Below are 22,163 nucleotides of genomic sequence, written 5' to 3'. Positions count from 1 at the left end.
TGTATTAGAAGAGGGGTGGGACCTCTGTGTCCCGTGATGTACCTCAAAAGAAAAGGATTTTACAGGTAAGCTGTTATAAAAATCCTATTTTCTTTCTCGTACATCACGGGACACAGAGCCTCAGTAATTACTGATGGGATGTCCCAGAGCAATGCTATCTGAAAGGAGGGGAACCACAACAAAGTAGGGTGTAATCAGACCTGAGGACCTCGTACCGCTGCCTGCAGCACACTACGCCCAAAGGCGATATCCTTAGGCCTTCTTACATCCACCTGATAAAATCTGGTGAACGTATGGACTGAAGACCAGGTTGCGGCCTTACAGATTTGAGCCATAGAGGCCCGGTGATGCACTGCCCACGAAGCACTAATAGCCCTCATGGAGTGCACCTTGATCTGAAAAGGCAGAATTTTTTGTTTCAAACCATAAGCTTGAACAATCACTTGCCGAATCCATTTAGAAATGGTAGAATTCGACGCTGCCTGTCCTCTATTAGGACCTTCTGGCAATACAAACCGTTTTGCAAATTTAAGCAGTCACTTCCAGATAGACTTTAACCGCTCTCACTGCATCCAAAGAATGTAGTGACCTTTCTTCGGTAGAACAGGGATCTGGAAAAAAGGAAGGCAGAACAATATCTTGGTTTAAATGAAAACCTGAAACCACCTTTGGTAGAAAGCTAGGATGAGGGCGTAAAACCACTCTATCCTTGTGCATGATCAAATAAGGCTCTTTACAGGAAAGAGCTGCTAATTCTGATACTCTTCTAACAGAAGAAATGGCTACCAGAAAAATTAATTTCCTGGTCAACAAGACCAAGGGAATTTGACGTATTGGTTCAAAAGGCTGTTTCTGTAAAGCTGACAGAACCAAATTCAAGTCCCAGGGGTTTAGGGGCGCCTAAACGGAGGATTAAAACGCGTTACCCCCTGTATAAAGCTTCAGACCAAAGAATGCAAAGCAAGCGGCCCTTGAAATAATACTGACAAGGCCGAGACCTGGCCCTTGATGGTACTCAAGGCCAGCATAATTTCTAATCCCATTTGTAGAAAGTCAAGAATTCTACTTAGGACATATTTTCTGGGATGCCAACCCCTGGATACACACCAGGAGACATAAGTTTTCCAGACTCTATGACAAATTATTCTGGAAGCTGGCTTCCTTGCATTGATCAAGGTACAAATCACAGGACCTGAAAGCCCACGACTCTTTCGAATGTGAGTTTTAGTAGCCAGACCGTCAAATTTAGAGTTTGTAAGGCAGGATGGAACACTGGACCTTGGGATAACAGGTCTGGATGTGACAGTAGGGTCCAAGGGGGACCTACTGCCATTTTTACTATTTCTGCATACCAAGCTTCTGGGCCACGCTGGGGCCACCAGAAGTACCGACTTCTTTTCCTGCCCGATTCTGCGAAGAAGTCGTGGCAGTAGCAGAATAGGAGGAAATGCATAAATCAGGGAGAACTGATGCCATGAAGTCACCAACACTTCGGTCCCGCATGCAAGAGGATCCCTTGTTCTTGACACAAAGTTGTCGATCTTGTTGTTGAACCTGGATGCAAAGAGATCTACATCCGGAACCCCCCCATCTTTGGCATACGTCGGGTGTGAAGAAACCATTCCCCTGGGAATAACTGCCGGCAACTCAAGTAGTCCGCCTGCCAGTTCTCTACTCCCGGAATGAAGATTGCCGATATGCACGGCACATGTTTCTGCCCAGATTAAGATCTGGTTTACTTCTTCTTGGGCTGCACGACTCCTGGTGCCTCCTTGGTGATTGATATAAGCCACTGCTGTGGCATTGTCGGACTGGATCCTGACAGGGCAACCCTGTAACCTGAGTGTCCAGGCCTTCAGGGCTAGATACGCCGCACGGATCTCTAGAATGTTGATGGGTAAGGTCCTCTCTGTCTTGGACCATCTCCCTTGTCCAAGTAACTGGTAAAAAGGATTTTCCCTTTTTCAGATTTTCGGGTATCAACCACCAACTAAGGCTCTGATGCACTGTAGGAGACAGACGCATCGGGAAATCCAATGCCTGAACCTTCTTGTTCCAGGCAGACTGGATACTGTTTTGCAGGAGTCTCGAATGAAACTGAGCATAGGGAACTGCTTCGAATGTAGCCTCATACAAATGCGAATAGGAGGATCTTTTTTTGCCCTGACTACCTGAATCGGTTCTTTTATGGTACTGATCTTTGCCTGGGGTAAAAATACCCTCTTCTGGGCTGTATCTATGACCATACCCATATACTCTAGTCTTCTTACTGGTTTTAAAGAAGACTTCTCTTAGTTGAGGAGCCAACGTAGGTATTCCAGGTAGTTGACTGTGGTGACCAAGCGGGCTACCGACCGGTCTATCAAGAGCAGGTCGTCTAGGTATGCTATTACCGTTATACCTTGGGCCCTTAATCTGGCCAGCGGAGGGGCCAAGATTTTTGTAAACCCCCGAGGTGCAGTAGCTAGCCCGAAAGGCAGAGCTATAAACTGAAAGTGGCGTTTTTCTACTTCGAAACGCAGGTACTTTTGATGAGCAGGGAAAATAGGTACATGCAGGTACGCGTCCTTGATGTCTACTGAAGCCAGAAGTTCTCCTCCTTGTAGGATGAGACTACCGATCGGATCGATTCCATGTGAAAGGATCGTATATTTAGGAATAGGTTTAGATCCTTGAGATCTAAAATGGGTCTGACATCTCCATTTGGTTTTGGAACCATAAAAAGGTTTGAATAAAACCCCAATCCCTGCTCTTGCGTGGGAACAACCACGATAACTTTTTGCGACAATAGTCGCTCCAACGCTAGAAGAGAGACTTCTTTTCTCTGGGTCTCTGGGAACATTTGATCTGAGGAAACGAGGAGAGGGGAATTCTCGGAACTCTAGTTTGTAACCTAGAGTTAATGTGGACATCACCCATCTGTCCTGGAAATCCTCCTGCCAGAGCCTTGAGAACTGTAGCAGACTTCCCCCCACCTGAGCGAGCGGGGGGCACTCCTTCATAAAGAGGCTTTAGCGTTTTGTCTAGTAGGCTTCCTCCCCCAGGACTTCTTTTGTCCCTAGGTCGACTCTGAGATTTATTTCTTGAGCCTGACGGAGGAGGCCATTGGGACTACCTGGAGGCTGATGCTCCTGGCACTGGGGACAGAGCCCGTTTAAATGAGGGAAGTTTACCAAATCCTCTCCGAACAGCCTTGCACCATGAAAGGGAAACCCAGCCAGAAGCTTCTTACATGGTGATTCGGCTGAAATTTTTCAACCATAAGATTCTACGCATATGTACCAACCCAAGTGCAAGGCGAAAGGTTTGGATGATAGAATCTCTGATTGCGTCAACAGCAAACACAAAGCCGCTGGTAGGTTGGCAAACCCCCGGGCTTGCTGTTCAGGTAAAACTTTGAGGACCTGTTTAACATGGTCTCTCAAGTATTGACAGACTCCGATTGCTGCCACTGCAGGTTGAGCTATTAGGACCTTCTGCCACTGAACCTGCCAAGGAGAAAACATTTTTTAACAGGAATTCCAATTTCTTATCAGTTGGATCCCTAAGTATCTGAGCGTTGTTGACAAGACAAGTCAGACTTATTTACGGAGGAATGGCGGCGTCAACTGCCGGTATACCCCACATCTTAGTAAATTTTTCCTCCATAGGATAAAGTGTTGCAAACTTTTTAGGCGAAAAAAAATGTTTACCTGGGTGATCCCACTCAGAATAAGTAAGCTTTTCCAGTAACCATAAACTGGAAAAGCATGTGTAGTTTGAGGAGGCTTCAGTGAACCCAAACCAAAGGAGGGTTCTTTAACTGACTCAGATACGGGTAACTTGAATGTGGAGTGGACCAATCCAGCAAAAATTTGCACTAACACTTTCTCATCCTGAGAAGCTGAAGAGGGCCCTTCTCCACTTGATTCCTCAGAAGAGGAATCATCAGTCTCATCCTGATCCTCTGAGAGGGATTCCTCTTCTTTTTCCCCCAGAGTTCCTCTGTTTGAGGGTCCTGGGTGGCAGAGGGGGACCTAGTGCGTTTTCTTCCACAGAGTGAAGATGCGATTAAGGCCAACATCCTTTCCTCTAATCCATTAATGGTTGAGGAAAAAAAATTAAAGTTACGTACCGGTAACGTCTTTTCCAGTAGTCTTTCAGGACAGCCACCATGAGATAGTCTCCTCCTCTTCCTCTAGGAAACACTGCGCCAGCCCATAAATTCTTACTCCCCCCTGCCAGACCTCAGTATATTCCAAGATTACCTCCGGTCAGCTGGGGAGACACAAGAACACATTAATAACATACTATTCCATATCATTATCATGCTGCGTTCTGGTCTTTTATAAGGCACCCCAAAATTTCGGGTGGGTAACTAGGGCTGTCCTGAAAGACTACTGGAAAAGACGTTACCGGTACGTAACTTTAATTTTCCCCTTTCGTCTTTCAGGACAGCCACCATGAGAGGATGAACGAGCACTTACCAGTTAGGGTGGGACTACAGCTTGCAACACCTTTCGCCCAAAGGCTTGCTCACTAGCCGACACCAGGTCCACTCTGTAGTGCTTAACGAAAGTGGAATAGCTGGACCATGTTGCAGCCCTGCATATCTGCTCTGGTGTTGCTCCAGCCTTCTCTGCCTGAGAAGCTGCCATAGCTCTAGTAGAGTGTGCCCTTATACCCATTGGGATTTCTTTCCCTGCTAATGTATAGGCCTGGCCAATGGCTACTCTGAGCCATCTGGCAATAGTGCGTCGAGACGCTTTGCATCCTTTTCTGGCCCCAGAAAACAAAATAAATAAAGAGTCTGACTTTCTAAACCTCTTGGTCAGCTCTAGGTACTGAAGGATACATCTCCTTACGTCCAACGAATGAAATTTTAATTCCCTTTCCCCCGAGGGGTTGGGACAAAATGAGGGTAGAACTACCTCCTGACTTCTGTGAAAACCAGAAGCAACCTTAGGTAAAAATGCTGGATCAGTCTTGAAGATGATCCGATCTGGAAAAATAACGCAAAAGGGAGGTCTAACAGATAAGGCCTCAATCTCGCTGACTCTCCTGGCAGTTGTCACTGCTACCAAAAAAACTGTTTTTAACGTAAGATCCTTTAGTTGACATTCCTCTAAAGGTTCAAAGGGGGTTCCCGTCAGGCCCTGTAAAACTAAAGATAGGTCCCACTTGGGAAAGGGATGGCCCTGAACCGGTCTTTGTCTAGACAGAGCCTTAAAGAATCTGACCACCCAAGGGTTGGTGGCCAGATGCTTTTCTAAATAAGCACTGAGTGCTGACACCTGACCTTTAAGGGTACTTATGGATAAACCCCTATCTGCCCCGCACTGAAGGAATTCCAACACCGTTGTGGGACTGTGTACCGCAAAGGAGCCTTCCGCACACCATTCATTGAAACGTACCCAGACCTTTTTATAAATCTGGCGTGTTTCCTTCTTCCTGCTGTTGAGGAGGGTGGAGATTAATTTCTCAGAAAAACCCCTAGCTCTTAGCATACCCTCCTCAGTAGCCAGGCCGCTAACTGCCATTGGTGAACCTGTGGACAGAGGACTGGGCCCTGTGAGAGGAGATCCTCTCGAGGTGGCAGGAATAAGGGAGGTTCGACTGCTAGTTGCTTGAGTACTGAGAACCAAGCCCTCTTTGGCCAATGTGGTGCTACTAGAATCAGGGACGTGTTTTCCATCTGGAACTTCCTGAGAACTGCCGGTAATAATGCTGGGGGCGGGAAGGCATAGCAGATTCTGAAATGCCAGTTCTGGATCAATGCGTCGACCCCTCGCGCTCCCTCCCCTCTGTTTAGGGAGAAAAAACAAGGGGCTTTCGCGTTGCTTCTTGACGCAAACAGATCTACTTCTGGAGGACCCCATTTCTCTGAAATGAGATTGAAAACCTCCTGGTTGAGGATCCAATCGCCCTCTCTCAGTTTGGTTCGGCTGAGAAAATCTGCTATCACATTCTTTTCTCCTCTCAGGAAGACTGCTGAGAGTGAGAGAGTGTGAATCTCGGCCCAGTTCAGAATGTCTGATGCTAAGGCTGACAGGACTCCGCTTCTCGTGCCGCCCTGTTTGTTTACATAGGCCACGGCGGACGAGTTGTCCGACCGCACCTGAACATGGTGGCCCCATAGCTCCTCCTTGAAGAACCTGAGTGCTAGCCCGATTGCCCTCAGCTCCTTCCAATTGGACGACCTTCTTAGTTCGTCGCCCTCCCAGGTGCCCTGTGCTAAAAGGGAACCCAGATGCGCCCCCCAACCCTTGCCGCTTGCGTCTGTGGTTACCACCTGAGAAACTGGGATGAACCACAGACGACCCTGCGACAAGTTTGAGACCCTCCTCCACCACCAGAGGGATCTCTTTACTTGGGGTGGAACCTGTACCAAGGTGTCCAGATCTTTCTGACTGTGATCCCACACCCTTAAGACAAAGGACTGTAAGGGACGAAAGTGCAGACCTGCCCATTGCACTGCTGGGAGGGTAGCGGTTAATAGTCCCAGGACCGACATCAGAACTCTTATGGAGACCTGACTGCTGCACTGGAGAACAGCCACTGCCCTGTCCAGTTATTGTACTTTTTCTGCTGGAAGAAACACTCTCAGTAGCGTTGAGTCCAACAGATAGCCTAAGTACGTGATGCGCTGAGAGGGAATCAAACTGGATTTCTCCAAGTTCATTAGCCACCCTAGACCTGTAAGAACTCTCTTTGTTAGTTCTAGATCTCTGACTAACTGCAGTGGACACGGTGCAAACAGGAGCAGGTCGTCCAGGTATGCTATCACTGATATTCCCTGGAGTCGAAGAAAGGCCATCACCTCCGCCAAGACCTTGGTGAAAATGCGGGGCGAGGAGGATAGCCCGAAAGGCAGCGCCTGAAACTGTAGATGTACCGTTGTTCCACCTACATTTACCGCTAGCCGAAGAAACCTCTGCGAGGCTTCTGTAATAGGAACGTGTAGATACGCGTCCCTTAGGTCCAGAGATACCATGAAGCAGTTGCGGGGCAACAGGGCTCTTACTGTGAAAACTGTTTCCATACGGAATCTCCTGTACGTCACTGACCTGTTCAGGGGCTTTAAATTCAGAATCAGTCTGAATTTCCCTGTGGGTTTCTTCACTACGAAGATGTGTGAATAGAAACCCTCTCCCTCCTCGGTCTTTGGAACTCTGAGAACCACATTTTGATCTACCAGATCTCTTAATGCTTCCAACAGAGCCTCGGCTTTTGCCGTACACCTGGGTAGGTGCGTGACAAGAAATCTCCGTGGAGGAGGATTTGTGAATTCGATATGGTACCCCCTTCTTATAATCCCTAGGATAAAGCGATTGGGGGATATCGCTTCCCACTGTGGGAGGAAGGCCCCCAGTCTTCCCCCCACCCTGGTTGGGGAGTCATTGGTTTTTACGGGGCTGTTCAGGAGGGCGAAAAATCGCCCCTCCCCTGCCCTTCTTCTGACCCCAGAATTTCTTTTGCCCTTCCGGCTTTGGAATTTCTTTACGCTTTTGCGGACGAAACCCCATTCTTTGTCTGTGTAGGGGTTTTCCGCTTAACTGGGAAGGATTTCTTCCTGTCTGCTGTGCGGTCCAAGACGGTCTCTAACCCTGGGCCGAAGAGAAGGTCTCCCGTTAACGGTATGCCGCACAACTTGGCCTTAGAGGTGCTATCGCCCGGCCAAGTTTTTAGCCAGAGGGCTCTCCTGGCCAAATTGGCCAGAGCCGCTGATCTGGCCGACATACGGACTGATTCTGCCGAGGCATCAGCTATGTAGGCGATACCCCGCAGAATCGTAGGGAAAGAAGATAGAATGGTTTCTTTTGCCGTGCGAGCCACAACTGTGACAGCCAACTCAGGTTTTAAATTACCAATTGTTGAATCCCAAGTCTTTTTGAGAAGAGAGTCTATTCTCTTATCCATGACATCCACCAGGGCCCCCATGTCCTCAAAAGCCAGGTCTGTGTGTCTGGAAACCTGGGAGAAGGCAGCATCTAACTTGGGACTTTTATTCCAGATAGATGTAGGATCATCCGAGAATGGAAATCTCCTTTTTAAGGATCTAGAAAAAAAGGGTTTCCTTTCGGGATCCTGCCACTCCTTTTTAATAGTTTCAACCAGTACCTCATGTACTGGAAAAACTTTCCTCCTTTGTTCCCCTAAGCCCTTGTACATTTGGTCATGAAGGGTCAGGGGTTTCCTGTCTTCCTGAATACCGAGGGTTGTATAAATAGCCCCTAAGAGGTCCTCTACCTCTTCCAGGGATAATTTATATCTGGAGGATTTCCTGGACTCCCCGTCCAGGTCCTCTCCCTCTGAACCATCCTGGGAATCGGAGGAGGAACTGTCTGGTTGTCTTTGTTGCACTCCGGAGGGCCCTGGAGCTTCCACTGCCCTAACTGAAGTTGCAGGTTGGGCAGGAGCAGAGCCCTGAGCCTGAGGCGAAGTTGTATCCTGGGGGACTGGACTAAAGGGAGGCTGAAACCTTTCAAATAAGGCTTTAAATGAAGAGAAGGTGGACGAAAGCTCCTTAACCGAGGCTGCAAGTCCTGACTCCTGTTCAGAGTCCCTCTCCTTAACAAGGGAGTCTATGCACTCCCTACACAAGACCTTTGTCCATGTTTCCCCTAAAGTGTCCCTGCAAGAGGCACACCTCTTCTTAGAGCTAAGTGCAGACCTAGACTTCTCTGTAGCTTTCTGAAATACATGAAAAGAAAAAAACATTTTGTCACTTTTTTTTTTTTTTTTCAAAAAAAAAACAAGGATACAACCCTGGGAGTGCACAAGACCCTCCTTAATATGTGGGGATCTGAGCCTCCCTCCCCTGACCACCCAGGGTGTCTGCCCCCCCATGACAGGAACTATACATGGAGGGACAATCCTAGATAAAGAGTACTCTTCCCCAGGGCACTCTTACCTTAGGAAGGCTGGAGGTAGTGTCCGTTGGCTGAGCATCTGCTTCCGACATGACTTGCAGGTGGTTGCTACTACCGAGTCCCACGCTGCCTGTGCGCGTCCCAGACTCGTCTCCAGCCTGTGCCTGGCTTCCCTATCAGCGCCGCGACCCGGAACCGGAAGTCGTGGGTCAAAGGCAAGCACTCGCCCTTCCGCCGGAAATGACGTTGCCCGTCGTCCGGCCCGCCTAGTTCCAAAAAAAAAAGAAAAAAAAGAGAGCGGTCTGTATGGAATACAGGGAAGGTGAACGCTTGCCTGCTGCAGCCCTGTAGCTGCGATAGGGAGTCCCCCCCAACCTGAAGCCGCACTCGGCTAGGAAGTGGTGGCAATAGAACGAGGGGTAAGTCCCCCCTATGCCCTAGGAAACCCCTGCTCCCATTACAGGCTCCAAAAAATATAAACAGCCGCAGTCACCCTGACTGAATGGCCTGGTTCCTTGCACAGTGTCTCCCCACCGGAGGAAACACTAATACTGAGGTCTGGCAGGGGGAAGTAAGAATTTATGGGCTGGCGCAGTGTTTCCTAGAGGAAGAGGAGGAGACTATCTCATGGTGGCTGTCCTGAAAGACGAAAGGGGAAAAAAACCTTCTGTGTAATGTATACAGGGACTGAAGTGCCAGAAGCAGCTGCAGCCCCTGACCCCGATGGCTCACCCTGGCCAGCTTCCCCCGGTCCTTCAGGGGGGGAAGGTGCTGCAGAAGGGGGGTCCTCAGAGCCTGAGGGAGTCCCGTAGAGCCCCTATTTTTCAGGGTATATTTACCTCTTCTGCCCATAGTGCAAAACACAAAAAGCAGAGGCACTACCAGAATGCACTGACTGCTGAGCAATGTAGTTCAGCCACTGCTACCAAGTCTCAGTCTGGTGCTCAAGTAAAGGTTTGCCTGGGAATGCCTGTGTCTCCCACCTCACATGCGCCCGTCTGCTCTGTGTCCCTCCATAGGCAGTGTGCATCTGAAAAGAGTGCACCTTATAGCCTGTGTGCAGCCTGCAATGTGAGCGTTTCAACACGCCGACGTTGCGTTAACGCTCCGCCCCCCCTCTTCCTTTTCAAAAAAGACTGTTTCCCGCGCGAGCCGAGGCTCTGATCCTCGGAACTAGCATGGGGGGGCCAAGACGGAGGAGAGAGGAGGGCCGGTGGATGGGAAGCCGCTGTAATGGCGGCGGCGTGCGGTGCAGCATACTACCGCTTCCCTGTGCCTTTACCTAAGCCGTGGGGGGAGAATCCCTGTAGGAAAAAAACCCCCTTCCTACATCCTACCTGGAGCATGGCTTGGAGGAGCGTACAGCATGGACACCGAGACAAGACAGATCAAGCATGAAAAGGTATGTGCTCTTGACAGCCCCCGGTGGCGACTATAGGCATAGCATACATTTACTTAAAGGAGAAACCTTATAAGAACTGGAAAAATTCTTAAAGAGTCTCCCTTACCTTATCCAGCTGCAGGGTTCTGTTGTAACAGACCCAATCTTCACCTCTCACGGTGTGCTCCGTTTAGAGAAAAACCTTCAGATACTGGGGCCCCCTATGTATAGGGGGATCCACAGTTCTGGCCCCACAAAGCACCCCGCCAGGGATATGGCTGAAAAAACCAAATACTGGATCCCGGGGTCCAGCTCTCTAAAAAGAGAAGCGTTACAGGTAAAACCTTGTTTCTTCGGACACGAGGCCCGGGTACCATCCAATTTGGCCTGGAAAAGACACTTTGAATGGATCCAGCTGCATGGCTTGCTCCAGTATAGGATATTCCTTTGGAGCTCAACACAGCACATCTTTACTCGTGACCAACACCTAAAACACTGGCGAAAAAACTGAGGTATCCCCAGGAAGGGGAGGGATTATATTGGGGGTTGAACTTCCTGTCTAGGGTGTGCCAGTGTCCAATCACCTAGTGATACCCTATATAACCCATCAGTAAATTACTGAGGCTCTGTGTCCCGTGATGTACGAGAAAGAAATGCACTGTTATGCCGCGTACACATGAACGGAATTTCGGCCCGCAAAAGACCGATGAGAGTTTTTCGTAGGAAAATGCGACCGTGTGTATGCTCCATCGGACTTTTGCTGGCCGAATTCCAGCCAGCAAAAGATTAAGAGCATGTTCTTAATTTTTCGGTTGGAAAAAGTTCCTATCTGAAAATGCGATAGTCTGTGGCAATTCTGACGCCCAAAATTCCTAGGCATGCTCAGAAACTATTCGACGCATGCTCGGAAGCATTGAACTTTATTTTCTCGGCTCGTCGTAGTGTTGTACGTCAGCGCATTCTTGTCTTGGCGGTCGTAAGTTCAGTGAACTTTTGCGTGATCCTGTGTATGCAAGGCAAACTTGAGCGGAATCCCGTTGGAAAAGCCGTCATATCTTTTTCTGACCAGAAGTCCGACCGTGTGTACGTGGCATTAGACTTCAAGGTAGCATGTCTAAATTTTGCAAAGTATGGGAACTATGGGTCTCAACATGTCTCCCACGCGATTTCATCCAGTTGGGTCTCCACGTTGCCTTAGCACCTTGTTTAGGGGCCAACCCTCCTACTTACCCATCTTCGATCCTTCACTTCCTTTGCTTTTCCCTTCTCCATACTCTCTTACCACTGTTTATTGGTAAAAGCGTATCCAATGTGCTACATATGTGCTTCAAATTGTCTCATGTACCATAAGCATCATGCTTATTGTTCCTATTTTAATTCTGTTCCACAACTTGCATACTAGCATGCCTTGCTGTACATTGTGCTTGACTACCGTATCTTGCTACGCATATGATAAATACACACCTCTGTACTTATTTTCTAAAACTCAAAAATGTATGAATGTTGAACAAAAAAAAAAAAAGAAGAAGAAGAAGAAAGAAGAGAGGCTAAAAAGCATGCTGCAACAGAAAAGTATTAAAGTTGACCAGAATTCAAAAAGTGGGGATTTCTGTAGTCCAGCTGGCATGGCTGACAACGATGGTTGGGATTTCAGTGCAGAAAAAGCACAGTGTTGTCAGCGCAACCGGAAGTTAGGAGCATACAGGATTTTTTTCATTAACAACAGACATTATTCTGTACTTGTAGTCTCCCCAATTACACAGAGGGAGAGTCAGCAGTACAAACACAGTTTCCTGGGTTTTAAAGGAAAAAAAAAAAACATAGGAAAATGTGCATGCATTCGAGAGATATACTGAATATGATTTTTGTTTGCCTGGTCATAGACTTAATACCTACCTGTCCTGAAACCCATTCCTCAATCTTTGCTCTCTGGCATTACAGCAGCCTCCAGTAAAATCTTTACATGTGAAACTTCCAGGAGTATAATATTGACTACATTCCCCACTATGCTCTGTGGTCCACCCGGCCCCGACATCATTACTAAGAGAGTGAAATGGGTAGTGAGATAGTTGAGTATTAGCTATGTTTTTGTTTTTTTGTTTTTTTCTAGGTCAACAATGGTGTCATAACCGGAGGTGGGTGGTGTTTTTTCCCCCTAAAACTACTAAAAAAAAAAAAAAATGCTAAAGCTCACGAAGATGTTTAGACGATATTGTAATGTTGCGATCGGTGATCATGTGACCATGTGATTGGCTGACAGTGGTCACATGATCAGAAGCCAGATACTGAGCGTGATCGGGAACCAGGAGCTGTTTTTGATAACTCAATCTCGGTGCTGGAAGCACACAGTAAGAGCGATCTCAGCACATAAACAATGGCCACCCAGTGATACATGTATGCGTGTGGCATATGGGCCATTAAGCCCAGCCTTTTCCTGACGCACATGTGTTAGGCGGGTGGCAACAGTGAAACAGGAAATCCAAGTTGGCAACTGAATACACAGTTGAAATAAACATGTGGAAACTGCTTTATCTGCCAAAGAACTTGGCATTCTGTACAGCAGATCTGGTCATTTCCACCCCTCTACCACCCTGCACAGTAAGGAGGTTGACACTATTTTCTGGCTCCGCTTTGTGCGTTACATCCCCCTCCCAGCCAGCTCACTGAATAGTAATTAGGATTAATTACATCTGCACTATTATCAGAGAAAAGACCTAAGAAATTTGAAAAAAACTCATTGAGGAAATAGAGTGATTGTACAGTGTGTAGGAGGTGTGTAAATCAACTAGCTGAAGCTCAGATCTTTGGTCAGGTAAAATATGTAATATACATGTAACTGTGATTTTAGCTGTCTGTCTGAAATTTCAGCAGAAGGGCTCGTACAGGCAAAATCACGTACCTGTACGTTGCCCTTTAAGAGGCGGCCGGCGGCACCCGCGGCAAGCTCCGTGAGTCGGGTCGCGGGTCCCGCGGACTCGATCGCCGCGGACATACCCGCGATCGCCTCACGGAGAGGATGAACGGGGAGATGCTGTTGTAAACAGCATCTCCCTGTTCTGCCTAGTGACAGTATCACTCGATCTCTGCTCCCTGTCATCGGAGCAGAGATCAGTGACGCCACACTTACAGCCCATCCCCCTGACAGTTAGTAATCACTCCCTAGTACTGATTTAACCCCTCCCCGCCCCCTAGTGGTTAACCCCTTCACTGCCAGTGTCATTTATACAGGAATTAATGCATTTTTAAAGGCACCGATTGCTGTATAAATGACAATGTCCGATGTGTCTGCCATAATGTCGCAGTCACGATATCGCCGCCATTAAAAAAAACAAAAAAAAACATTTTTAATAAAAATGCCAAAAAACTATCCCCTCTTTTGTAAACGCTATAACTTTTGCGCAAACCGATCAATAATCGCTTATTTTGATTTTTTTACCAAAAATATGTAGAAGAATACGTATCAGCCTAAACTGAGGAAAAAAAATTGTTTTTTTTATATATTTTTGGGGGATATTTATTATAGCAAAAAGTAAAAAATAATGCGTTTTTTTCAAAATTGTCGCTCTATTTTTGTTTATAGCGCAAAAAATAAAAACTACAGAGGTGATCAAATACCACCAAAAGAAAGCTCTATTTGTGGGAAAAAAAGGACGTCAATTTTGTTTGGGTGCAACGTCACACGACCGCGCAATTGTCAGTTAAAGCGACGCAGTGCAGAATCACAAAAAGTGCTCTGGTCAGGAAGGGGGTAAATTCTTCCGGGGCTGAAGTGGTTAAATCCAATTCTTCAACAGTTCGGCCCCAAGTTTGCACCCATTCATGGGAAATAAGCCTGCTTTTTTATTTACGGAGAGCAAATTTGCAACCTGCTGTGCATAAATACATCTGTATATTTGCGGTCTATATATTTACACCCTGATTTGTCGAAGAACATGTCAAGCAAAAATGTTTTAGATAGAGTGAGTAAAGAGTAAAAGCGGTTGAGTTTTTACTGCCATTTGGGGGCCAAGTGAGGGAAAATCTGCAGAAGGAGCACAGAAAAAAAAAACAAAAAAAAAACCAGCCTTCACAAAAACATTCCATCTGTTTGTGTTGCTGTTGAGAGAGTTCCCTTCACTTCCCTGTCTGGTAAAATGTCAGCAGGAAGTGAGGGGAAAAACTCCAAGGTCTGCTTCACACCTACAGTGCATAAAAATGCATGTGTCATTAAACTACATGTACAGTAAATCCAAAGAGGCTGTTCACATATGCGTACTGGATTAAAAATGTTAAGGAAGGTCTGAATTCTGATGCATTTATCTGTGTTTTCTGGCCCACTGAAGCCTATGGAAGCACATTTTTTCATGCATTTCAACTTTTTCTGGGTGAGTACATGGAAACTTTTCATCCCGGGGATTACAAGCACCTTTCCTGGATACCTGCTATGTGCTCAGCCACAATGAAGACTGCAAAAGTTGATGCGGTTGCTGAAAACAGGAGTGTAGGATCAGCCATGCTTCAACTTAATACACAGAAACCACATTCCTTCACAATGACACTACAAGAAGAGCATTTTAATGCAAGTAAAACACACAAAACGGAACACTTAAATGCAAACAAAAATGCATGACAGCAGAAATGGAGTGTTGTCAACATGGCCTTACAGAGCTCTGAATAGCAATAAAAACCTGACATGGATTCTAACCCTTGCTCACTCTATTCAAAATGTTTTAGAAATGTGGCTGCACATGCACTTTAATGCCATTTCTAATGTATGATCATGTTACCTGGGGCCATTCAGATCTAAAAATGCATTTCAGAAACAAAGAAACTGCATATATGATAAAAATAACAGTGTAAAGCAATGAAAGGTTCCTACCTAGGCAGAGGTGTGAATTCACTGATGATGCCTTCAGCTCCAAGGGTTACTCCCTGAACAATGAACGTGCTTCCCATCCCTTTCCAAAGTGCCCTTGGCCCCTATGAATTTATAAAGAACATATATCAGTGAAGAGAACAATAAGCACAAGTACCAATAATACCACAGGCCTACTGTAAAACGAAATACGTATCGGAAGACATACAGATATAAATGGTCTTTATTTCTTCAAAAGATCCAACACTGCATGATCAAAAAAAGATTCAGGGACTTTAATATTTAGAGATACATATGAAGCAGCTCTGATAGCGTTGGGCCATTTGGCAAACCTTGGATCACTAAAACTTTTGTAATGGCCAAACGAAACAGCCAAGAGTAGCACAACTCAATGACAGAAATCGCCTGAGAGGCACCACGACTGCTCTTTATAAAACAAGGTCTGCTGCAAAGTCTAAAGCCTAGTACACACTAATATTTTTTTTGTTCAACCCAGCGAATTGAATGAAAAAAGAAAGCGAAAACAAAAAAACACGGACAGCTCCGGTCGGAGCCGCTGTACTAACGACACAAAATTATGTATCAGAGCCATCTGTCAAAATACAACTATGAGTATACAGCCAATTTTAGTTGCAATTGATTCTTGTTTGAGATCTGTTGCATAGGTTGACAAAAAAAAACCCAATAAAGGCCCTTTCACGCAGGGGCGGTGTCGGCGGCAAATCGCTGCTATTGTAAGTGGCGCTTTACCGTCGGTATTCGGCCGCTAGTGGGGCGGTTTCACCCCCCGCTAGCGGTCGAGAAAGGGTTAAAAACCACCGCAAAGCGCCTCTGATTTTAATGGGCAGGAGCGGTATATACTCCGCTCCTTCACCGCTCCGAAGATGCTGCTAGCAGGACTTTTTTTTCCCGTCCTGCTAGCGCACCGCTCCAGTGTGAAAGCCTTTGGGGCTTTCACACTGGAGACACAGCAGCGGCTGTTGTTTCAGGTCGGTTTGCAGGCGCTATTATTAGCGCAATATCGCCTGAAAACCGCCCCAGTGTGAAAGGGCCCTAAAACACACACACACACAAAAGCCTATCTAGTTCAACCATTAAAAAAATTAAATAAAAATTGAAAGTAGAAAAACTCAGAATACAAAAATCCTACACCCACAGCGGATTCAGAGGAAGGCAAAAAGCCTCCAATAAAGCATGATCCAATTTGCTCCAGCAAATTCCTTCCTGGTGCCCCAGGAGGCGATGGATCAACTACCCCTGGTGTTTTTTACCTATAAATGTCAGCATACAGTTACATTTTGTGCATCCAGCTCTTTTTCAAACAATCTACTGAGCTGGCCAGAACTAGTGTTTGAGGGAGTTGGTTTCATAGTTTTCTAGCAGCCATCTAGGCGAGTATGTAGGTTTTTTTTTTTTGTATTCTGCACTTCTGTTTAATAATGAATCTAATTAATTGATTTAATTTAATTTACAAGAGGAGTTGAAGATATGCACAAGCTAACATACATAATCACAAAGAGTAAAATGAATCAAATCCACTTTAGTCTTTGTGATTATGTTCAACTCCTTTTTATTAATGAATTTCATTTATTGATTGCATTTTGTTAAAAAATGTGTGTTTTAGCCTCACAATACTTGTAATTACTCAATTTGCCTCTTATTGTATGTTTTGGCAGCATTTGAGACTCTTAGTACTGCTGAGCCTTGTAATTGTTTAAACTATAAGAACGATCCTTAGGGTTCCTACAGGTATTTAAGCTTTTTTTTTGAGCTTTCTTTTTTCCCTGCCTGGAAACGACCATCCAGGTTAGCCAATGTGTCCATGTACACTATAGGTGGTTTCAGGAGTTTACAGGTATAGGAGCTTTTATTTCTGCCTGTACAGTGCCTTGAAAAAGTATTCATACCCCTTAAAATTTTCCACATTTTGTCATGTTACAACCAAAAATGTAAAATGTGTTTTATGGATTTTACGTGATAGACCAATACAAAGTGGCACATAATTGTGAAGTGGAAGGAAAATGATAAAATTATTTTCAACTTTTTTTGTAAATAAATATGTGAAAAGTGTGGCGTGCATTTGTATTCAGCCCCCCTGAGTCAATACTTTGTAGAACCCCCTTTTGCTGCAATTACAGCTGAAAGTCTTTTTGGGGATGTCTCTACCAGCTTTACACATATAGAGTGACATTTTTGCCCATTCTTCTTTGCAAAATAGCTCAAGCTCTGTCACAGATTGAATGGAGAGTGTCTGAACAGCAATTTTCAAGTCTTGCCACAGATTCAATTGGATTTAGGTCTGGACTTTGACTGGGCCATTCTAACACATGAACATGCTTTGATCTTAACCATCCCATTGTAGCTCTGGCTGTATGTTTAGGGTCGTTGTCCTGCTGGAAGGTGAACCTCTGCCCAAGTCTCAAGCCTTTTGCAGACTCTAACAGGTTTTCTTCTAAGATTGCCCTGTATTTGTCTCCATCCATCTTTCCATCAATTCTGACCAGCTTTCCTGTCCCTGCTGAAGAAAAGCATCCCCACAACATGATGCTGCCACCACCATGTTTCACGGTGGGGATGGTATGTTCAGGGTGATGTGCAGTGTTAGTTTTCCTCCACACATAGCGTTTTGCTTTTAGGCCACAAAGTTCAATTTTGGTCTCATGTGGCCAGAGCACCTTCTTCCCGTGTTTGCTGTGTCTCCCACATGGCTTCTCACAAACTGCAATTGGGACTTCTTATGGCTTTCTTTCAACACTGGCTTTCTTCTTGCCACTCTTCCATAAAATTTGTGGCGTGCACAACTAATAGTTGTTCTGTGGACAGATTCTCCCACCTGAACTGTGGGTTATAGCAGGATTCCAGGTCACTGATGGATAGTTAAATGACTTAGAGGAAGGACACCCCTCTAATTTCTCCTAGTAAAGACAATTCTCTGTAGATCCTGTAGGAGCAGGCTATGAAATAGAACCTAGTGCTGGGTTCTAGTATTAAGACAACCCAGCATGCTTTGTACACACTGAAGCATGCTAGCTTCCTGTAATAAAGGTTTCAGTAAAATTATGGTTTTATACAAATAACATTTATTATAAAAAATATCAGTTCATACATTTCAAAAACAATATTAAAATACAACTGACCAAACATCATTACCGTTAGCCTTTAGTAATTTAATTAAATTTAGAGGTGAGCAGATTTCTACAACGAAGAGTCAATCATGAAACGCCAAAAAACACACAAATTGCAAACATACCTGAGTCTTTGTAAAGCTATACATGATATTCACAATGCTAAACGGTGAAAGATGGTAATTTCTTGCATGGTAGTTAACCTGTAAGACAAAAAAAAAAAAAAAAGTATTAATTTATAAACTCTAATTTCAAGCCAATTCCTCACTTGTTCTATTTATTAATATTAGTATTAAACCCAAGAACAAAAAATGTAAATATATCGCAGCTCATCAATTCTTAGATCTTGTTTATGGTCTTTATTTTTCACCTGGCGATCCAACCAGTAAGTCTGTTATTTTTCAACAGAACAAGCTGCCCAGAAAAGTAGCAGTTAGAAAGTTGAGACAAAACATTTAAAACTGACAGGGGTGCTTACAATGGTCACTTTTATTTATGTAAAATATTTAATCCTAAAAGGAAAACAAGCCTGTTTCTGTAAACTAAAAAGTGTTATATGGACTTTGGCTTTAATTTGTTAGTCAAGTTCATCTAAATCCAATAGTCTGCCAACACTACCCTATCCCCAGGCTGAAAATGCTGCTCTCCAATCGTATGTCCTTTGCTTTTCCAGTGGAGTGGAAAAAGCTGGATATACACTAGCAAATTATCAGATGAACGTTTGTACGAATATCTGTACCAACATTTGTACACAAATTCCCAGTACATTTGATGACATGATAATTGTTGTTGGAAAAGTACTTCAAAATTGTGTTTGCTTTTAACATTGGATTTTGAAATGAATGTAATTAACTGAAAAGCACATACAATGTTAGAAATTCCTTTGTTCAACAAAAAATTTCCATCCTGCTCCTTAGAATTTTTAGTCCATTTTGAAGTCCATTTGACCCTATAATGATTAGCAAGTCGAACAAATGTTCCTCAAAAACAAAATTCTATTATAGCCTGCTTAAAGTGGTTGTTAAGTCGCATACATACATTACATGTATCCTGTTTTATACAGATCTAAAGCACTTTGGGTGTGTTTTTGTTAAATTGTAATCCTAAATACCTTTTCTCACACTGCCATTCTACGGTCACGTGACCCCCCTCTGCTCTCCTTTCCCAATCTAAAGCCTAGTACACATTAGATTAATCGGACAAATGATGGATGCAAATTTCCATATCAAAAACGAATAGATAACTAAAGTACGAAAATTCTTGTATGACAGAATAAAAATTCAGAAGAGATGTAATGTGTTTTAGTGTATTTGTATTGTATTTTCGGATGAAAACTAGATGGATTTAAATGAAAATCATACAAGAAGAATTTTCGTGTTTGTCCCTTCAGAAGATTTCGGACGACAGCTGTGTACTAACGATCAGATTATCATACGATCGATTCGAAAGCGGTATTTTTTTGTACAATATTCTGATCGTGCGTACAGGGCTTAAGGAGAGCAGCGGCAGAAGTGGAGATTCCCCTCTAACATCAGCTGGCCAGCAGAGGGAGGTCACATGACTGCAGAGTGGAGCTGTGACAGGAGGTATTTAGAATTATAACTTTAAAGATACTAACCCACAGTACTTCAGATCTGCCTAAAACAAAGAGGACACTAGTAATGGGGGTATATATTGCAGCAGAAATTGCGTCGGCAGGAGATGGGAGGGGAGCAGATCAGCTCTCACACACAGACTGAGCTGACAAGCAGGGAGGGGGAGGAGGAGAGGGAGACACAGTGGGGTGACGGAGGCATGTAAACTGACCACGGTATCGAGCATCGGCAGCCATGATTACCGTGGTCAGCACACTAAGGGGGACAGAGGAACAGACAGGCTCAACCAGGTATTTTACAGCTGTTATTCATGCTTTAAAAGGAACACAAGGTTTTTTTTTTCCCCTAGGGTTACAACCTCTTTTAGACAAATAAAAGGGAAAAAAAATAGAGTTAGGTATTGATCACCTTGTCTGACAGTCCTTTATTTTGAAATCTTATCCTTTTAGTAACTAAGCCGAGAGCTTCAGGATTCTGTGGTTCGGATGGTTGACTGGGCCCTGTGACAAAAGATCTGGCTGTTCCGGCAATGTCAGATGAGGTTGGATGCTGAGGATCTTCAAGTGGCTGAACCATGCCCTTTGGGGCCAGTGCAGTGCTATTAGTATCACCGTTGCGCTCTCTCTATTTTTTGGATCACTCTTGGTATCATGGCAGTTGGAGGGAATGCATAACACAGTTGCCATCTCCAGTTTTGGCTGAAGGCATCTACTCCGCTGTTGCCATCTGTGGGATCTAGTGAGATTAATGTTGGTGATTTTGCGTTGGCTTTGGAGGCAAACAGATCTACCTCGGGTATCATCCACATTTGAGTGATTTGTGCGAAGATCGATTGGTTCAGTGACCACTCCGTCTGTTTTATGGTCTTCTGGCTCAGGAAGTCCGCCAGTGTATTGTCTGTCCCTTTCAGGTGGATACCTGATATAGACCTTATGTTTGGTTCTGCCCATAGCAGGATTGTTTCCGTCAGCCTCATCAGGCTTTGGGACTTTGTCCCTCCTTGCCTGTTTAGGTATGCCACAGTCGTGGCGTTGTCCATTTGTATTCTTACGTCTCTCCCCTGTATTGCTGGTTTGAATGCTTTTAATGCTTCCCCCACAGCTTTTAGCTCCCTCATGTTTGAGGAGGCTTGGGACCATCTGGAACTCCATTTTCCCTGTGCGCAAAGGTCCTCCATGTGTGCCCCTCCAGCCTAGGGCGCTGGCATCGGTGGTGATCCTGACTGGGACGGATTGAGCCCATTTGCGCCCTTCGATGTATCGAAGCGGATGGAGCCACCAATGGAGTGTTTGTTTGACCGTGGTCGGAACAGGAATGCACTTGTCTAGGGATGAGTGGCTGCCATAGCACTGGGTCAGAATGTAATTCTGTAGTGGTCTTATGTGGATCTGCACAGATGTGATGGAAGGTAAGCCGTCATCAGCCCTAGTGCTGTCATTCCATTTCTGATTGTAATGGCGTTGGTCCCTCTTAGAGAGGTTACTGCCTGCGTTAAATTTACGCTCTTTTCTTCTGTTAGGAAGATCTTGGTCAGTCTGGAGTCTAGTACATAACCCAGATACACCACTCTCTGGCTTGGAGTCATCTGTGATTTTTCTGCATTTACTATCCACCCCAGGCTTTGCAGGTAGGACATACTTGTGCGCAGGTTGATCTCTAGGGTCTCTGATGAGTCTGCAAAGAACAGTAGATCGTCTAGATATGGTATGATGCCATTGCCTTGTTGTCTGAGACCTTTTAGCCCTTCTGCCATTATCTTTGAGAAGATTCTGGGTGCCGAAGAGATGCTGAAAGGGAGAGCTGTATATTGTAGGTGCAGAGTGGTTGCTGGCCCTTGTATTGCGAACCTCAGGAATTTTTGATGCTCCTCCTTTATGGGGGCATGTAGAGAAGCATCCTGTAGGTCTATTGTCGCCATAAATGGCTCCCAAGGTAGGATGTTTCTGACCGAATAAATAGACTCCATTCTGAATTTTTTGTATTTTATTCTTCTGTTGAGTGGTTTGAGGTTCAAGTATGACCCTTAGCTTGCCTCACGGTTTTTTCTTTTAAAAAATGTGAGAATAAAAACCTCTTTGTTCCTCTTCTTGAGGTACATGGCGAATCACTTTCTGATCTAGTAGATTCTCAAGTGACTCTAGAAAGGCCTTTGCTCGATCTTCTTCTTTCGGTAGCATGGTTACTAGGTACTTGGTTGGGGGGCAGGTGGAAAATTCTATCGCGTAGCCATCTGTTATGGTGCGTATGATGAATTTGTTTCTTGTTGCTTCCATCCATTGTTGGGAAAAAGCTGCAAGTCTGCCCCCCCACCTGATGACAGTCACTGTTTTTTGGGCTAGGAGGCTTGAGGATGAA

General features: G+C 45.1%; 1 protein-coding gene across 1 annotated transcript in view; it reads right to left on the bottom strand.

The window, feature by feature from the left end:
- The window catches only part of SLC25A46 (solute carrier family 25 member 46), a 97,099-nt gene that overhangs the window by 12,479 nt on the left and 62,457 nt on the right, over positions 1-22,163 (bottom strand). Inside the window, exons 4-5 of the mRNA XM_073624606.1 lie at positions 18,339-18,416; positions 15,092-15,192 (exon numbers count right to left, since the gene is read on the bottom strand). Of these exons, the coding sequence (XP_073480707.1) occupies positions 15,092-15,192; positions 18,339-18,416 (179 nt within the window). The remainder of the gene's footprint in view (positions 1-15,091; positions 15,193-18,338; positions 18,417-22,163) is intronic.

Source organism: Aquarana catesbeiana, linkage group LG01 (genome assembly GCF_042186555.1).
Source record: "Aquarana catesbeiana isolate 2022-GZ linkage group LG01, ASM4218655v1, whole genome shotgun sequence".
NCBI classification, from domain to species: domain Eukaryota; kingdom Metazoa; phylum Chordata; class Amphibia; order Anura; family Ranidae; genus Aquarana; species Aquarana catesbeiana.
This window is presented reverse-complemented; position numbering and strand designations above follow the sequence as displayed.